Source organism: Peromyscus leucopus, chromosome 14 (genome assembly GCF_004664715.2).
Source record: "Peromyscus leucopus breed LL Stock chromosome 14, UCI_PerLeu_2.1, whole genome shotgun sequence".
Taxonomy (NCBI): Eukaryota; Metazoa; Chordata; class Mammalia; order Rodentia; family Cricetidae; genus Peromyscus; species Peromyscus leucopus.
In genome coordinates this window covers 67,314,426-67,329,332 of record NC_051075.1, presented here as the reverse complement: position 1 = coordinate 67,329,332, position 14,907 = coordinate 67,314,426, and the positions used below count along the sequence as shown (strand labels likewise).

General features: G+C 47.4%; 1 protein-coding gene across 8 annotated transcripts in view; it reads left to right on the top strand.

The window, feature by feature from the left end:
- Positions 1-14,907, top strand: part of Ttc7b (tetratricopeptide repeat domain 7B) — a 218,271-nt gene that overhangs the window by 120,001 nt on the left and 83,363 nt on the right. For all 8 annotated transcript variants that reach the window (XM_028886638.2, XM_028886640.1, XM_028886634.2 and 5 more), the window contains 4 exons: positions 7,734-7,817; positions 8,777-8,881; positions 10,474-10,591; positions 12,603-12,660. In XM_028886638.2, coding sequence (XP_028742471.1) covers positions 7,734-7,817; positions 8,777-8,881; positions 10,474-10,591; positions 12,603-12,660 — 365 coding nt within the window. The remainder of the gene's footprint in view (positions 1-7,733; positions 7,818-8,776; positions 8,882-10,473; positions 10,592-12,602; positions 12,661-14,907) is intronic.

Sequence of the window (14,907 nt, the reverse complement as noted above, 5' to 3'; positions counted from 1 at the left end):
GTACCCAAGTGAGGCAACAATGTGTGAGGGTACCAGTGTAGAGGCTATTGAGACATACACAGGGCACAGTCCGGGTTCTCATGGGCTGAAAGACCAGTGCTTGGCAGCCAGTGTCCACTCAGCTTTTCTTGGGTTTTGGAGATAAACTCTCCTGGAAGAGCAGTGAGCGCTTCTTCTCAGACTGTGTTACCAAGGTTTTAAGGGTCTCTCAGTGAGAATTAGGAAGCTTTAGGATACATGGACCTTGTTTGGGACAGAGCCACTAGACAGATCTCTGGTCTACTTTTCTGAACCAACCTGGTAGAACCATTAATGCCATTTTTTGCATGACAGCCTGCCCCAGAGAATCTCAGCCCCTGGTACAGTTGCTGGGCTTTCCATCTCCCCACAGTGGACACCTTCTTAGTGAAGCATGCTTTCCTCTCCTCAGTGAGAATACTGGTGCTCCTGGGAGCACTGGGAGCAGAGGAAACCCTTAGTGTGCTCCAGCTTCGAGAAACACTTTTCCAGGTGTACACTGCCTCATGTTTTGTTTGCATTTATTTTCTTCTTAAAAAAATTAGTATACTGTCTTAATCTTTGAAAGGCAAAATTCATAAATATTTAATGACATTCACACTGTTGTGCAACTGTTATCATTATTGCAAACTTATCCTTTACCTCAAATAGAACTGTACACAGTCAGCAGTAGTTCCCCTTCCCTTTCTTATACACACACACACACACACACACACACACACACACACACACACACACACACAAGCTTGCACACGCTCGCACACACCCTGGCAACCTCTAGTCTTTCTGCCTGTGAATTTGCTTCTTTCAGGTACCTAGTATAAACAGGCCGGGTAGCACGTGCCCTTTAATGCGTGGCTGAGCTGATGTGTTTAAGATTCAGCCTTGTTACGATAGTACATCTGACAGCATATTATCAGAACTACATCCCCTTTTTTGTCAGGATAATGTTCCACTATACATATCTGTGACATTTTGTTTATCCATTCACTTATGGATGGATGTGTTAGTTGTCTTCACCTTTTGATGATGAATATGCTATGATGAATATGCCATAAACACTACCACATTCTAACACTCGGCATAAAATAGATCATGCAGTCCATACCCTGTCTGTCTGACTTACTCACTTAGCTAGTCTTCTTAAGTCAGCCTTGTTGTAAAGGTGTATCTGACAGTGTGATAGATAGCAGAACTCCAGCATTCCTGAGTTCCTCTTCCCAGTTCTCTAGGGGTGGAGCTGCCAAGTCATGAAAATTCTGTGTTGAACTTTTTGAGGAACTGCCACCTTCTTTTCACAGCAGCCTTCCCATTTCACACCCTGGTTCTCCTGTGCTCATCAATACCCGTTACTTTGACTACAGCCACCCTGGTAGTGTAAGTGGTATTTCGTTGTGCGTTTGACTTGCATTTCCCTAATTCACAGAACATCTTTTTGTGTACTTATTTCTGGTTATATGTCTTCTTTGGATGGATGATTATTCATGCCTTGTGCTCATCTTTAAATTGTCAATTTTAATTGTTATAGTTGTCCTTGATTTAAAGTATATAATAAATTCTTACCAGATATTTTTCCTATTCTACATGTTTGCTATTCACTTTCTCAGTTGTGTCCTTTAATGAACAAGGTTTGAATTCTAACTAAGCCTCGTGAATTTTCTTCTGCTGCTTAAGCTTTGGTGTCTTTCTAAGGATCTATTGGTTCAGTGCCAAATCCAAAATCATGATCGTGTACCCTCTCATCTCCCCCAATCGGTTTTTGAGTTTTACTCCTGTACTTAGGGCTGTTGAGCTACTCTGGGTGAATTTTGTATAGAATGTCTTAGTTTGTTTTTCTGTTGCTGTGATAAAATACCCTGGCCAAAGCAGCGCAAGGGAGGAAGGGTTTCTAGTTACAGGTTATAAAGCCACAGCACTGGGCCCCTGAGAGAACTGGTCACATGATAGCCACAGTGGAGAGAGGGGAGCAGGGGATTAATGTATGCATGCCAGTGCTCCGCCCCTTTCTCTAGTCCTGAACATTCCATGGTGCAAAAGTCCAGGGAATGACAGTCAGGTGGGTCTTCCCACCTCAGTTGATGTAGTGAAGTGAATCCCTCACAGACAGCCTCAGAGGCCCTTCTCTCGGATGATTCTAGATTGCGACAAGGGGACAGTCTGAACTAACCATCGCAGAGGCTATTGTTTGAGTGTGGAAATCATAAAATTCAATACTTTTCATTGAAGAGATTATTCTTTCCCTTATTGAATGGACTCACCACGCTGGCAGAAGCCATACTGGCCATCTGTGGTCTTTATGGTGTTCCACTGGCCTGTATGTTTTTGGCCTTATGCAAATAAGCATCAAGAAGGACGGGTCCTCACTCAGGTACGGTTTAATCACCTCCACTTCAGTCCTGTCAGGATGCCTTCCATCTCTGTGTCTCCAGAGTTCGCTGCAGTCCTCAGTGCTTTCTCTTTGTCTGTGGCTCTCCTTCAGAGACAGCTGGTAGATTGGGCCCAGCTCTCTTTATATTTGTTCCTTCATTTAGGCTTGTGATGTACATTTGCTTTGTAGACAGTACCCCACAGGCCTGGATGCCACTGGCCTGCCACACTCTGGGCTCCGAACTTCTCTCCATAGTCCTTGCATCCACACTGAGATGAAGCTGCAGCCACAGTCTAAAGGTTCAAACTTGGTGTCCCCAGCCAGGTCAGAAGGGGACAGGCAGCTGAGGAGGAGGAGGAGGAGAAGGAGGAGGAGGAGGAGAAAATACACAGGCCACAGAGCAGAGGCGCTGGCTTTGAGTAGGAACCCACGGCTCCTGTACTCACTCACCCCATGAACACTTGGTCAAGCTGCCTCATAAAGTGGAGAAGGTTGACCGTCAGAGGATGCCGTCAGGGACCACTGAAAATACCCCAATTTCTATTCTCACTGTGGCCAGAGGCATTTTCCAAAGCTTGGTGATCCTCTGCCTAGAGCAGGCTTACTGTTTGAAAGAAAGAAAAAAGAAAAAAGGCAGGGAGGGGTGGGGCAAGCGAATCCTGTATTTTATTTCCAAAATAAGGGGGAGGAAACTTGAGTGAGCTTTGACTTTGTGTGTGTTTTCCCACACATCAGGAGGGGAGGCTTTTGTTTGTTACTTTGAGTCCTGTAAGCATAACTTTTAGCAGCTTTTTCTTGGACCATTCCTCCTCTGAAGCAGATTGCTCAAACTCCATTTTAATTTGTACTTTTAGCTTTAATAATTTAGAAATAAGAGCATCATAAGACCTAAGTTCTGATTCCGCTCTGCCACTGTGTGACCCTACGGGTCTTGTTGACTCTCTGGGTCTTTATCCCCACATTTGTAAAGTAAGGATAGGACCAGGTTACCTTGAGGACCTCTGCACACCCTATGATAGGTTTCTGTATGTCTGAAACAGGGCCCTCAGATGGCTAAATAACTTAGGTAAGTTTTCCCTGCTAAAAGAAGCAATGTGTCATTCATCTGCCATAGTAATTTTTTAAATGTGTTATTACATAATTGTAAAGAGTTACATTAATGACATTTAATAATCGACCCAATAAATACATACAGTGCAAGAAATAGCATCCTCCTAGGTGACCCGCCCTGAGGCTCTCTGCAGTGAGAACTGTCTACAAGGAAAAGGAGCTTGGGTGGTACTGTTCTCTTAGCAGTGATGGCTATCAGCTTTGGGCTTCAAACCAAGTGCACAAGGTATCCGATTATTTATTTCTAGCCCTTCCCCCATGGGCTTCGGACGTGAGTCTCATTCTTGAGTTCCCAGAATAGGCCCTGGCTTCTCTCGGCCTGCAGTATTATGCAGCTGTCACTGCCCTCGCCCAGTTGGTGTAATTGGGCTTTATGTACAAGGAAGGTAATTGCTAAATCCCTTTCTTATGCCAGAAGAGCAGCTCGTTCCCGGAACCCTTCAAAGATGGCTTCATATGAAAAGCCAAAGTAAGAGAAAGGCAAAGGCCTTCCTCGAGCAGGAAGTAAGTTTGCAAGTGACATGCTGACTATCACCCACATGATGATGCCCTTTAGCCTCTAAGGGATCTACTGCCACCTATCCATGGCATCTGGCGATTGTCACCTGTCCATCCTGGAAAGCCATCCTACCGCTGCTACGTCCGTCTCTAACTGTGGAGATGATTCAGAGGTGTCCACGGTGCTGTTTACATCTGACCTACAGCCCTCCCCAAGCCTCACTGCCCTTCCTCTGACATCGGAAGTAAAAGGGGCCAGGGTCTCGCTCTCAGTAGCTACTTTCCACTCTGGCTCCTGCCACTCTCCTGTTCCCAGGGACTTTCCTGCTTCAGGTCAGAACCCAGAGGATCTGCTGCCACATTGTGTCACAAAAGCAGCTGCAGCCGCTGTCTCATCTGCAGGATTGCTGCTCCCCCTGCCAGACACCCTTGGGAGCACTGCCCATGCACTGCCCATGCCCCGCCTCTGCCCCACGAATAGCCCTGTGGCTAGAGAGGGGTGTGGTGATCGAGCCTGAGCCATCGGTTCTCAGAGCTGGTGTCTTCTCTACAGAGCTGCTCACCAGCCCTCCTGCTAAGCCAGGTCTGTGTGCTCCAGCAGCTTCCTGCAGTTATGTCCCGTCCTGCCACCTCTGCACCGACACCTGCTGCCTTCTGAAAAGTCTGCTGTCAGTAGAATCAGTGTCATCAGTTTCCTCTAGAAACACTGCTGAAATATGCGTGTTCTTTATTTTATGTTGTCACCAGACAGCCTCTCACCAACCTCAGTACAAACATTGAAACTGGCCACCTTCACTCTGTCACATACAGCTGTGTTTGGGGCTCCTTAAAAGGCTCACCAAACAATTGGGGTGAGCACCTACCCCAGCTAGGAGAAAGATTGTGGGTATCAAGTGTCTCCAGTCACAACACAAGTCTCTTCTTATAATGGAGCTTTGGGTGACCTAAGTTCTTAGAGGTGTGTATCTGAACGTTTCTGAGAACACAAGGGAGGACTTGGCTAGGTACTCAAACAATGGGCCTGGCCTCGGAGTTTTGGAGCTGTGTGGACATTTTCAGAGCTGGTGTGCTTGGGCTGTGTAGCAGAGATGCCAAGAGCCCACAGGAAGGCAGGGCACAGCTGTGACACAGAATGCACACACCTCTGATCTGGGGTGAGGTTAGTTTAGCAGTGTTGGTTTACACATTCTCTCTCTCTCTCTCTCTCTCTCTCTCTCTCTCTCTCTCTCTCTCTCTCTGTGCTTTTTTTTTAAATTTCATTTTGTATGTATGTGTGTTTTGCCTGCATGTATGTTTGTGCACCATGTGCATATCTGGTAGCCAGGGAGACCAGAAGAGGGGGTCAGAGCCCTACAGACTATTGTCAGCTGCCATATGGGTACCAGGAACCAAACCCAGGTCCTCTGGAAGAACAGCCAGTGCTCTTAACCTCTAAGCCATCTCTCCAGCTACTCTCCTTGCTTTTATGACAGGGTCTCACTGTGTCGTACATGCTGGCCTCCTGCCTCAGCCTCCTGAGTACTAAGGTTACAGACATGCACCACCACACCTGGCTAAAAGTTCTTAGGTGTTTGTTTGGTATGTGTGTGTTTCCGGTACTTAGGGTAGAGCCCAGGGCCTTGCTTATGCTGGGCAAGTACGCCTCAATGAGTTGCATCCCAACCCTTTTGAAGTACGTCCTCAGCCTTTATAACTCTCTCATGATTCCTCCATGGCTTATCATGGGATGTGGGTTGCTCTAGTTCTGAGAGAGAGGATCACACTAGAAGAAGACTGAAAGTCATTGTGGAGGAAATGCATGACTTGCCTCAGTCCTTGGCGAGCTGGGTGCTTGTTAAAGGTGGGTCGGAAATGTACCACTTGGCTGGCTGTCACGGAATCGGTGAAGTTTCTTGGAAATTCTGCAGATTGTAAAGATCTCAGTGTTGAATGGCTTCAGGGATCCAGCCTCTGAGATTGCTCGAATTTTCTTCTCCACTCTCCAACCTCCCCGTTTTGTTTTATTGTGTGTTATGTCCTGCGTTTGTGTGTCGGCCCCTCCGTGAGCCTCTTAGTTCCTGCTCCCTGCCCTTCGCTCTGTCCTTTAGCTGTGAGAATTCCACCATTTTCTGTTCCAGAGCCCTGCAGAGAAACCCAACATGGAGTGCTGTAGCTGTCATGGCACACCCAGGCCAGTCTAAGGTGACCTTGACATGAGCAGTCTGAGGGGGTTCCTGGCTGTCCAAGCTTTCCTTTGCCTTACTTTACCTCTCTGGGCTCTGTTAGTTCATTTTATCTCCACAGCCACCTCACTCCACCTTGACAGAGAAAGCAGTGGGCTGGGCAGGCAGCCCTCTTGGGCCCCCTTCCCCCTGAGGCACCTGCCTCATCACAGGACGGCCTGGCAGCTGGGCCACATTGATTCCAGGAGCCTGATGCTCCTCTGTCTTCTGGGGCCTGGTGTGTTCCCTCGGTTTCCTCTCTGTCTGCCTGTCCCTCCTTGTTGAAGATCTGCTCTGGTCATTTGCCTCCATGAGGAAATAAGAACATAATGAAGTAGCCTCTCTGCATCCTCCCGCGTGGGTGCCACTAGCGAGTCTTCCCTTCCTTCCTCACCGGCACCCTTTTTTCCTCCTCTGGCCCCAGGCCTCGCTGACCCTAAGGACTGCTGTCCTCCAGTGTGCTCCACAGTATCTTCATGGAGCCAGGGCTTTGTTAGCTCCAGCAGCAGTTTGTCCTGTTTCTAACCCGTTGCCCTCTTCCTGAGACTGAGGGGTGACTGCTTCCATGCCCTCTCCCCAGAGTCTTCACCTCAGTTTCTTCTCTCACTCTTCCTCCCTTCCCCTTCAGGAGAAATGGTGCCCGCCATCCTCCTGTGGGGGCCTGCCCTTTCTGGCTCTAACTTGGACGTATGTGTGGACTTGGAAGCCCCTAGAACATTCCATTTCCTAGCCTCCGTGGTCTTCTACCTCACCTGCCCCAGTGAGGTGGTTATGCCATGCTTCCTGCTGGGACCTGGCTACCCAAGAGGGCAGTTTGTGAATTGTGTGCCACAGCAGCCTGGCCAGCACTGGAGAAGCCATGAAGCCTGAGTGTGCCCTTGGCTTCCACAGTGGTGCCAAGCGGGGGTAGGAGAATGAAAGCCATTCATTAATCCACAGTTATGGTGGCAGGAGATCTCAGGGGACAGAAGAAAAGAAAAAATAACCTGGAAAAGCAGCTGGCATCTCAAAGATGACTTGGCTCCAACCCTGCCTCCTAGTGATCTGTTCGTCCAAATTGGATTCACTGGGCTTGCCATGGCCAAACTCAGGCACAGTCTTTGCCCCTCCTCCTAAAGTACCATTCCTGTCTCCAAACTAGGTCCTTTTTCTCATCACCCTGGCCCAGGTCAGTGGCCGTTCTTGTAGATGCCCCTCTTGAAGCCTTTGGTCACGTCCATAGAGCTCCCATTTCTGCCCATAGACACTTGTCACTTTGGGCCTTGTGGTTGGGATGCTTGTGTGCCAGCCTCCATCTCTTCCCAGAGCACAACTGCTCATGTGTCTAGCCAGCTGGGAACTGTTGTAACCTCTGGCGTCATGCTCCGCATGGTGGGAGAATGCCTGGAAGGTGGAGAGTTCTAGGCATTCAAGGTTAGTGGAGTGGGCAGACTTAACTACTATGGGCTCAAACTCACACTGTCTGCCATTACAGTTCTCTGTAGCTTGAGTTTTTCTCCGTTCTCAGTGTGGAGATGTTGTTTTTTCTTTTCAACCAGTGCTTGGAAAGAGCCATGAAGTTTGCCTTTGAGGAGTTCCACCTCTGGTACCAGTTTGCTCTGTCTCTGATGGCTGCTGGAAAGGTGAGTCTCTTCATGAGATCAACTCTCTTATGCCATTGAATTTCATGAAAGATGCACCTACCACCTCATGGAAGGCTAAGATATGATTTCAAACTATCCTGTGGCCTTTTCCTAATGGACCACCAAATTTAATTATTTAGGGTCCAAGATGGGCATAGGACTAAGATGCCCTTTTTAACCTGTTGTGACTCACTCCTATGAAATGTACATGGTTAGATAAGTCTTGAACTCCTTTGGGAATGTAGACACATCCCAGAGGTGTGTGCGTATGTGTGCACATGTGTCCGAGGGTGGGGGGGAGGCTGGGGTGGGGGTGAATGGGGGAGTGTCTAGGTTCTCCCTGGCAGTGTGGAATGTCAAGCAGCAGATGATGCTCTCCATAACCATGACTTGCTGCTGCTGCTGCTGCTGTGTGGTGGAAGCCTGGGGTGCTGAGTGACACAAGACAGGTCACTGGGTGCCTCGGTTTCCTTTTTAGCAACATGGAGTGATGATAAGTGCCTACTTCCTAGAGTCACCAGACAAGTGCAGAACATGCACAAGTGCATGGGGTGGCAGCCCTGCTGTTGGCACACTTGATAGAGAGGCAGCCATTAGTAAACCTGGCACTCAGTGACTTGTGAAGTGTCACCTGGGAGATTAATGGTGCTAACTGAGCTCAGAAACAGGGTTTGCTGTGCTTGTAATTGGAGTTTGTTTTCTGTAGCAGTGCGAACTTCTGCAGTTTGTATTTCTCATTGCTGCAGTGACTGCATAAGCAAGGAGGGAGCTAGGCATGTCCCAGGGCTGCACTGCACCTTGCTCATGATAACAGTTTACGCCTCTGCCCCTCTGAGCCCCAGGCTCTGTTTATTACCCGCCCCTGGTCCCTGCCCGCTTGGGGAACCCCTCGGAGAAGGTTGGGATGTTTCGTTCTGTCAACATTGTGAATTTTACAGAATTGCTCTGTCCTTGTACAGTCTGCCCGCGCTGTGAAGGTGCTGAAGGAATGCATCCGGCTAAAGCCGGATGATGCCACCATCCCACTCCTGGCAGCCAAGCTCTGTGTGGGTTCCCTTCACTGGGTAAGTGGGCGCTTCTCCCCTTCTCCACAGGCTCTAGCCCAGGGTCAACTTCCTCCACACCTCCATGCCAAGCCTCCATGCCAAGCCTCACTCACCCTATGGGAGTCAGTGATTGCCAGGGTGCTCCGGGTTTTCTTTTGAACAGAAATGTGCTTGAAGTAGTGACGATAAGCTAGACTGGATTCACACTCAGCTGCTGTGTGTTGTGACATGCAGGACTGAGAAGGTCCCAACGCTTTCTGGCCCCCTTTGCTTCAGCACATGTATAACAGGACTTCCTCCGTGTATCTTCTTCACAAGTGCTTTCACAGATAGTCCTGTTCAAACGTGAAGGTGGCAGTGGTCTAGTCTCAGCGTTCTAGTACCTGACAAATACAGCATCAGGAAGCAGAAAACTGATTAACGTGCTCAGCTGGTAGTATAGATAAGCGTCTCCTACAGTGGAGCGTTCACATCTTTGTTTCAACTTCATCTCCAGTTAGTGGAGGTGAGAATAGTCTGCCCCAAGCCCGGGACTCCCTGCTGACTCAGGTGTTCTTCCCTTATAGTCCTCACTTGCTTCCTTTGTCCACGTGTTCTCGCCCAACAGGAGAAAAGGGAGCAGTCTTGTAAAGAAAATGACCCATTGTTGTTTGATGTCCCTTAACAAACGTAGCAGGAAAAAGAGCAAGCAGGCATAGAGTCCCAGCCATGGTGTGCTGTGATGAGCTCCTGGGATTTGACTGTTCGGGGCTGTGAGCGAGGAACAGTGCTGAGGGCCTGGAAGGGAGCAACAGAGTGTGCCTTGGCTTGGCACACAAGTGACCGCTGCTCTCCTCCCAACTGGGGTTCTGTTTGTTACTGCGATAAACACCCAAAACAAGTCATTTGTAGAGGTGGGAGGAACAAGTCTTTCCTGTGTGTCTTTTCGTACCCTTTAGTGTTAAAATTTTCACAGGCCTCGGCCATCAAGAGTATAATGAACTCCCGTGTGTTACATCTAGCTTCGTACCTTCGTCTGCCACACTTTTAAAGAAACAAATCTCATTCTTTTTCTAGTGAATTGTGCAAGAGGTCTCATTGAGTGTGCAGTTCACAAGTGCCTGTTCTCACAGGAATCTGCCAGTGCGAGGCCCATGTGCTGTGTTCTGTAAAATAGGTCAAGTTTTGAAATTTTTAATAGATTGTGGCAAAGAGAATCCAGGTCTGAATGCATTCTTTACATCATGAATAAAGGGGAAAACCCAAACACAAGGCATTTCAAGAGCTTTATTCTTTTCAAATATATTTCATTTGACCTCTGACCCCTGAGTCCATCCACATTCTAGAACCAACCAGTGAAAAGTGAAGATGGAGAAGGTAGAAGCCCAGCAAATAGGAAAGCAACTCTGAGAAAGAAGGCACATCCGCAGAAGATAAGCAGGAGGCCTGTGGACCACTGACAAGGCCCAATAAAGAAGAGAGAATTGCCAGGGTGGAGCTGGAGGGTTAAGGATGATTTCCAAGGCAACTCATTGGAAAACCCACTTTTAGTAGCAGGTGCTTATGGGAACTGATGTTAGAAATTTGACAGGTTGACATTGTTTGTTTTTTTTTTTATTTTTATTTTGCAGTTGGAAGAGGCTGAGAAGTTTGCCAAAACTGTCGTTGATGTGGGAGAGAAAGCGTCAGAATTCAAGGCCAAAGGCTACCTGGCTCTGGGGCTCACATATAGTCTGCAAGCCACTGATGGTGAGAGGAGCCCCACCCTGCAGTGTCTCCCGTCCTCCTCTGTCTAGGGGGGTACAGAAGCCGGGCTGTCACAGTCTCCTGGCCTGGGGGGCCCTCCATGCTCTTCTCTTCTTTGTCTAGACTGGGGTGGGAAATATGAGCCCTGAGCTGGGGTCAGAGGCGCATGGGTAGTGGTGCCCAGGTTCCTATCCTGAGAGGAAGAGGAGCAAGGCCTCAAGATGAGACCGCCAACACGACTCCACCCATCCTGGCCCCAGCCCTTCATCTGGCCCATTCCTAAGGGGAAGGGTGGATATTAGGTCGTAGGTACAGTAGTATAGAAGAGTTTGGGGCCAGAAACTCGCAGGGAGCTGTCCAGTTCTTTGTTTACACATTTTAACTCATATGCAGTATAGCTAACCAGTACCCATGGCTCTTGAGGGTAGAGATTTATAGATTTTGAATATACTAAAAAAGTTTTGGTTGATGGGTTTTTTTTACTTTAAATTTAAATTTTTTACTTTAAATTAAATAATGTTTTATACACTTAAAACTTTTACAGAAAGTATAAGTTGATGTTATTTTCTGATTTTTTAACATTTTATAAAATATAACATGAATACACACACACACACACACACACACACACACACACACACACACACACACACACAAACTCAGACAAATATATAGCTTAATGACTAGTATAAGGCAGATGCCCTGAAGCACCACCAGAGCAGGAGGTAGAATCTTGCCAACCTCCTCGGGACTCTCCTTACTGCCTCTGTCAGTCACAGTAAGACAGACTACCGCTGTACTCCCACAAATTAACCCAAAGTTTGCTTTCTCTACCCTAAAATGCTGCATTTTCAACATGTCAGTTGCTTTTCAATACTGGGTTTCTGGCTACTTTCCCATGTACATTTGCTGTATTGACCATACTCAGCATATGTCTTCAAATACTGACTTTCAGGGGAAAGTCTGAATGCCATAGACTTACCACATAAATTCTTGATTCAGATGCAACCCTAAACAGCCTTGAGAATCAGTGCACCCTCCTAAATGCAGCCTCTTACAGCATTCCAGGTTCACTTGGGTCGGTTAGAGGTTCTCTGCAGAGCAGTTAAGGTTCGCAGTGGCCCCAGGCCCAGCTCTGTCCAGCCCTGTGGACGGCCTCCCCCTGCTGATCTCTTGGCAGGCCAGTGCTGCCCTTGTGCAGCTGTTAGATAAGGGCCTCCTGCAGTGCAGCTCCAGACAGACTGCTCTGGACTCATCCTTACTCCACTAAAAAGTCCCCTCTTTGTTTCTAGGGAGGCTATAAGGGAGCCATTTCCCTTGTTCTACACAGGGAAGTGTTTGCTCACAGCCAGGAGGCCTCACACAGGTGAACTGATATTCCTATACCCATGTTGGTATGGCAGCTCCATCCTTTATGTTGATATCAATGTATTATATCCTGGCCATTAGCTAGCCTGAATTAAACTAGCCTAACTTAATCAAGCCAGAGTCTGTGGCCCAGGGTCATAGCTACTCCATACCAGAAGGATCTCTGAAGGCAGCTGATCACTAGTGCTTGATCCCTGACTGCACCATCCTGGCAGAGCTAGCTCTATGTGTCTGCCTTGGGGGAACCAAGGTGTTCTTTCTGGAGTTCAAATGGTCTTTGGAAAAATGCTTCCCCGCTCCCCTGCCAGCATGCTCCATCCAGGTTTTCTTTTGAACAGAAATGTGCTTGGAAAGTAGCAATGATAACTAGACTGGATTCCCGTTCAAAGAGATACAGCTTGCTGTGTATGTGACAGGTGGGACTAAGGTCCCAAAGCTCACACTGTCTCCTTGACATTGTTCCACAGTAATGTCCACTGAGCATGGAAAGAGCCTTGGGGATGGGACAGGGCTTGCTGTCCTAGTGTGCCTGGTGCAGTAGGCACTCAGAACTTGGTACATGCACCGTGGCTTTTGTGGTGGGTTTAGTATTGCCACTCCCCACCCCAACCTCTCCTGCCACCTACTAACAGAACCCTTTTCTCAGCTTCCTTGCGAGGGATGCAGGAGGTCCTGCAGAGGAAGGCGCTTCTTGCATTTCAGAGGTGAGTGGGAGTTCGTCTTTTCACTTGCTGTACGTAGTGACAACCGAGTATGATGAGTATGAGAAAGGCAGGATATTTTTAAAGATTATGTAAACAGTGTTTGGCCCCGGGGAGTCTGTTGTCTTGAGCAGCAAACGTGAAACCTCGAAACTAGAAGCGGGGTATCACTAGTTGCCCTGTTCGCCTACACTTTTAATTCTGTGGGGTAATTTTTTATTCATTCCTGATCAAGTGATTTTAGTATGAGAAAGATAGACACTTTGTCTAGGGAGCTGGTTCCTTTATTAAAGGCATTTGTCACTGTCTTGAAAAGAGGTCCTTGTTTTCTGTTTTTTTCTGCATGTCAAGCTGTAGGAGATGAGGGGCATGGGGTGAACAGAGTCACCAGGGACGTAGATGGAGCCAGTGTTGAGCCAGGATCTAGGTAGTTTTACTTGTAAATAATTCTACTCATTGCTGGTATAAGAAATCATCAAAATTAAGTTGGTCCCTGGAAATAGAGCCCTGTGAGGTAAAATCTAGAATTGGAATTGATCCTGTCATATGCATGGTCGTGGAACATCTGAGTTACATTGATTTCTCAAAACTGTGTTGGATACTTAGTTGCATCTTTGAAACCCTCAGGAGCCTCCCTGTGTTAGCCCCTGGGTCAGATGCTTTCCTAGGAGCTGCATAGTGCATACCTGCCATGTCCATGTGCCTTTTTCCTCAAGTCCTTATCACACAGTTTTGTTCCTCAGAAGTGCCCAGGCCCCATTTCTTAGTTTCTGTGCAGGCTTGTCGGTAACTCCTTCATTTTGCAGGTCCTGTTCTTGGTTCATGACAAAAGTGCCGGTTGACATCTGCCTGGACTAGTTTCTGGGCTCAGCTCTTGTTCTTAGTGTTTCTCAGCCCAGAGCATGAAAGCATTTCCATTTCAAATGATTCCGGGTTTTGCTTTCTCCAGTTCTAGTTTGTCAAACCCACACACGGGTGCCTGAGAAAGTGGCCATCACATCTGTTTTACTGTCCTTACATCAGCACGTCTTAGTGGGTCTCTAAAAACAGCCACAGTGGTGGTCTGCCTGGGGCTGCCGTGTAGCAGAGGGTTATGTAACAGCTGTTCTGTCGGCCTGAATTCTCGTCTGTTCCTTTTCTGCTTGGGTTTGAATTGAAAGAGATTTAATGTGTTTGTTCATAAGGGACTAAGGAGCAATAAACCCTCCCAACCTAACTGACTACATTGCAGAACGCTAACCTAAATTAGTGTTTGTCTGAAATACAGAATGTTTTTAAATGCATAGAATGATTTTGATTCAAGTAGACATTGACTATTTTAGTGAATTGAGGACCTAATAAAAGCTTTAAGGAAAAGATTTTAAGTAAATAAGAAAGATTGTATTACTTTTTAAATGTAAAGAGAGCATTTAAAACCACTTGGGTGAAAAGTGTTTCTCTACCATGCATTTTATATAGTTCTCCCCAGAGTTCTGTTTATACTATTCTTTTGCTTCTGGTTTTGCTGTTCCTTTGTTTTGTTTGAAAAGAAAGTGGTACATTTAAAAGAGAGATAGGGCTACAGATACAGCCTGTGGGAATGAAGTATTAATCAGAACTAGAGCCAGAATTTGAAACGGTTTGTTTTCCGGGGCACTCCAAAGGGGCAGTGTCTGAATATATCGAAGTGGTGTGGCTTTACCCAGATATTGGGATATCAGCTGTTCTTACCCACAACCTTGTCACCAGCCAGTTCATTCACACTAAACAGAACTATGGTGAGGCAATACTGTTGTGCGCAGTGTTAGAAGCTGTTGCTTCAGTGAACTTTGACATCCATGGAGAAAAGCAGTTGCAAAGATGTGACAGCATGTGTCATGAGTGTACTAGTAAACACTGCTCCCGGGGGAAATAGTGGCATTACATCATCCGTGCTTGCCACTCGGGGTGGCATGGCATATCTAGCATCACTTTGTTCTCTCTCTCTCTCTCTCTCTCTCTCTCTCTCTCTCTCTCTCTCTCTCTCCCTCCCTCCCTCCCTCCCTCCCTCCCTCCCTCCCTCTCTCCCCCTAGCTTGGGTTTAAGTGTGGTGGTTTTATGTGTAGAGGATGATAGCTTGGGGCCAAGCTGTTCCCAGAATGTGGGACTTCAGTGCTAAAGCCACCAGGACAAGCTTAAGGTGTGTACCTAGCGAGAGTGCTCTGATTTAACTGTGCATAGTTCTTCTTCATTCACGACTTCTGTGCCCATTGTAATCAGAACTGAAGGGGA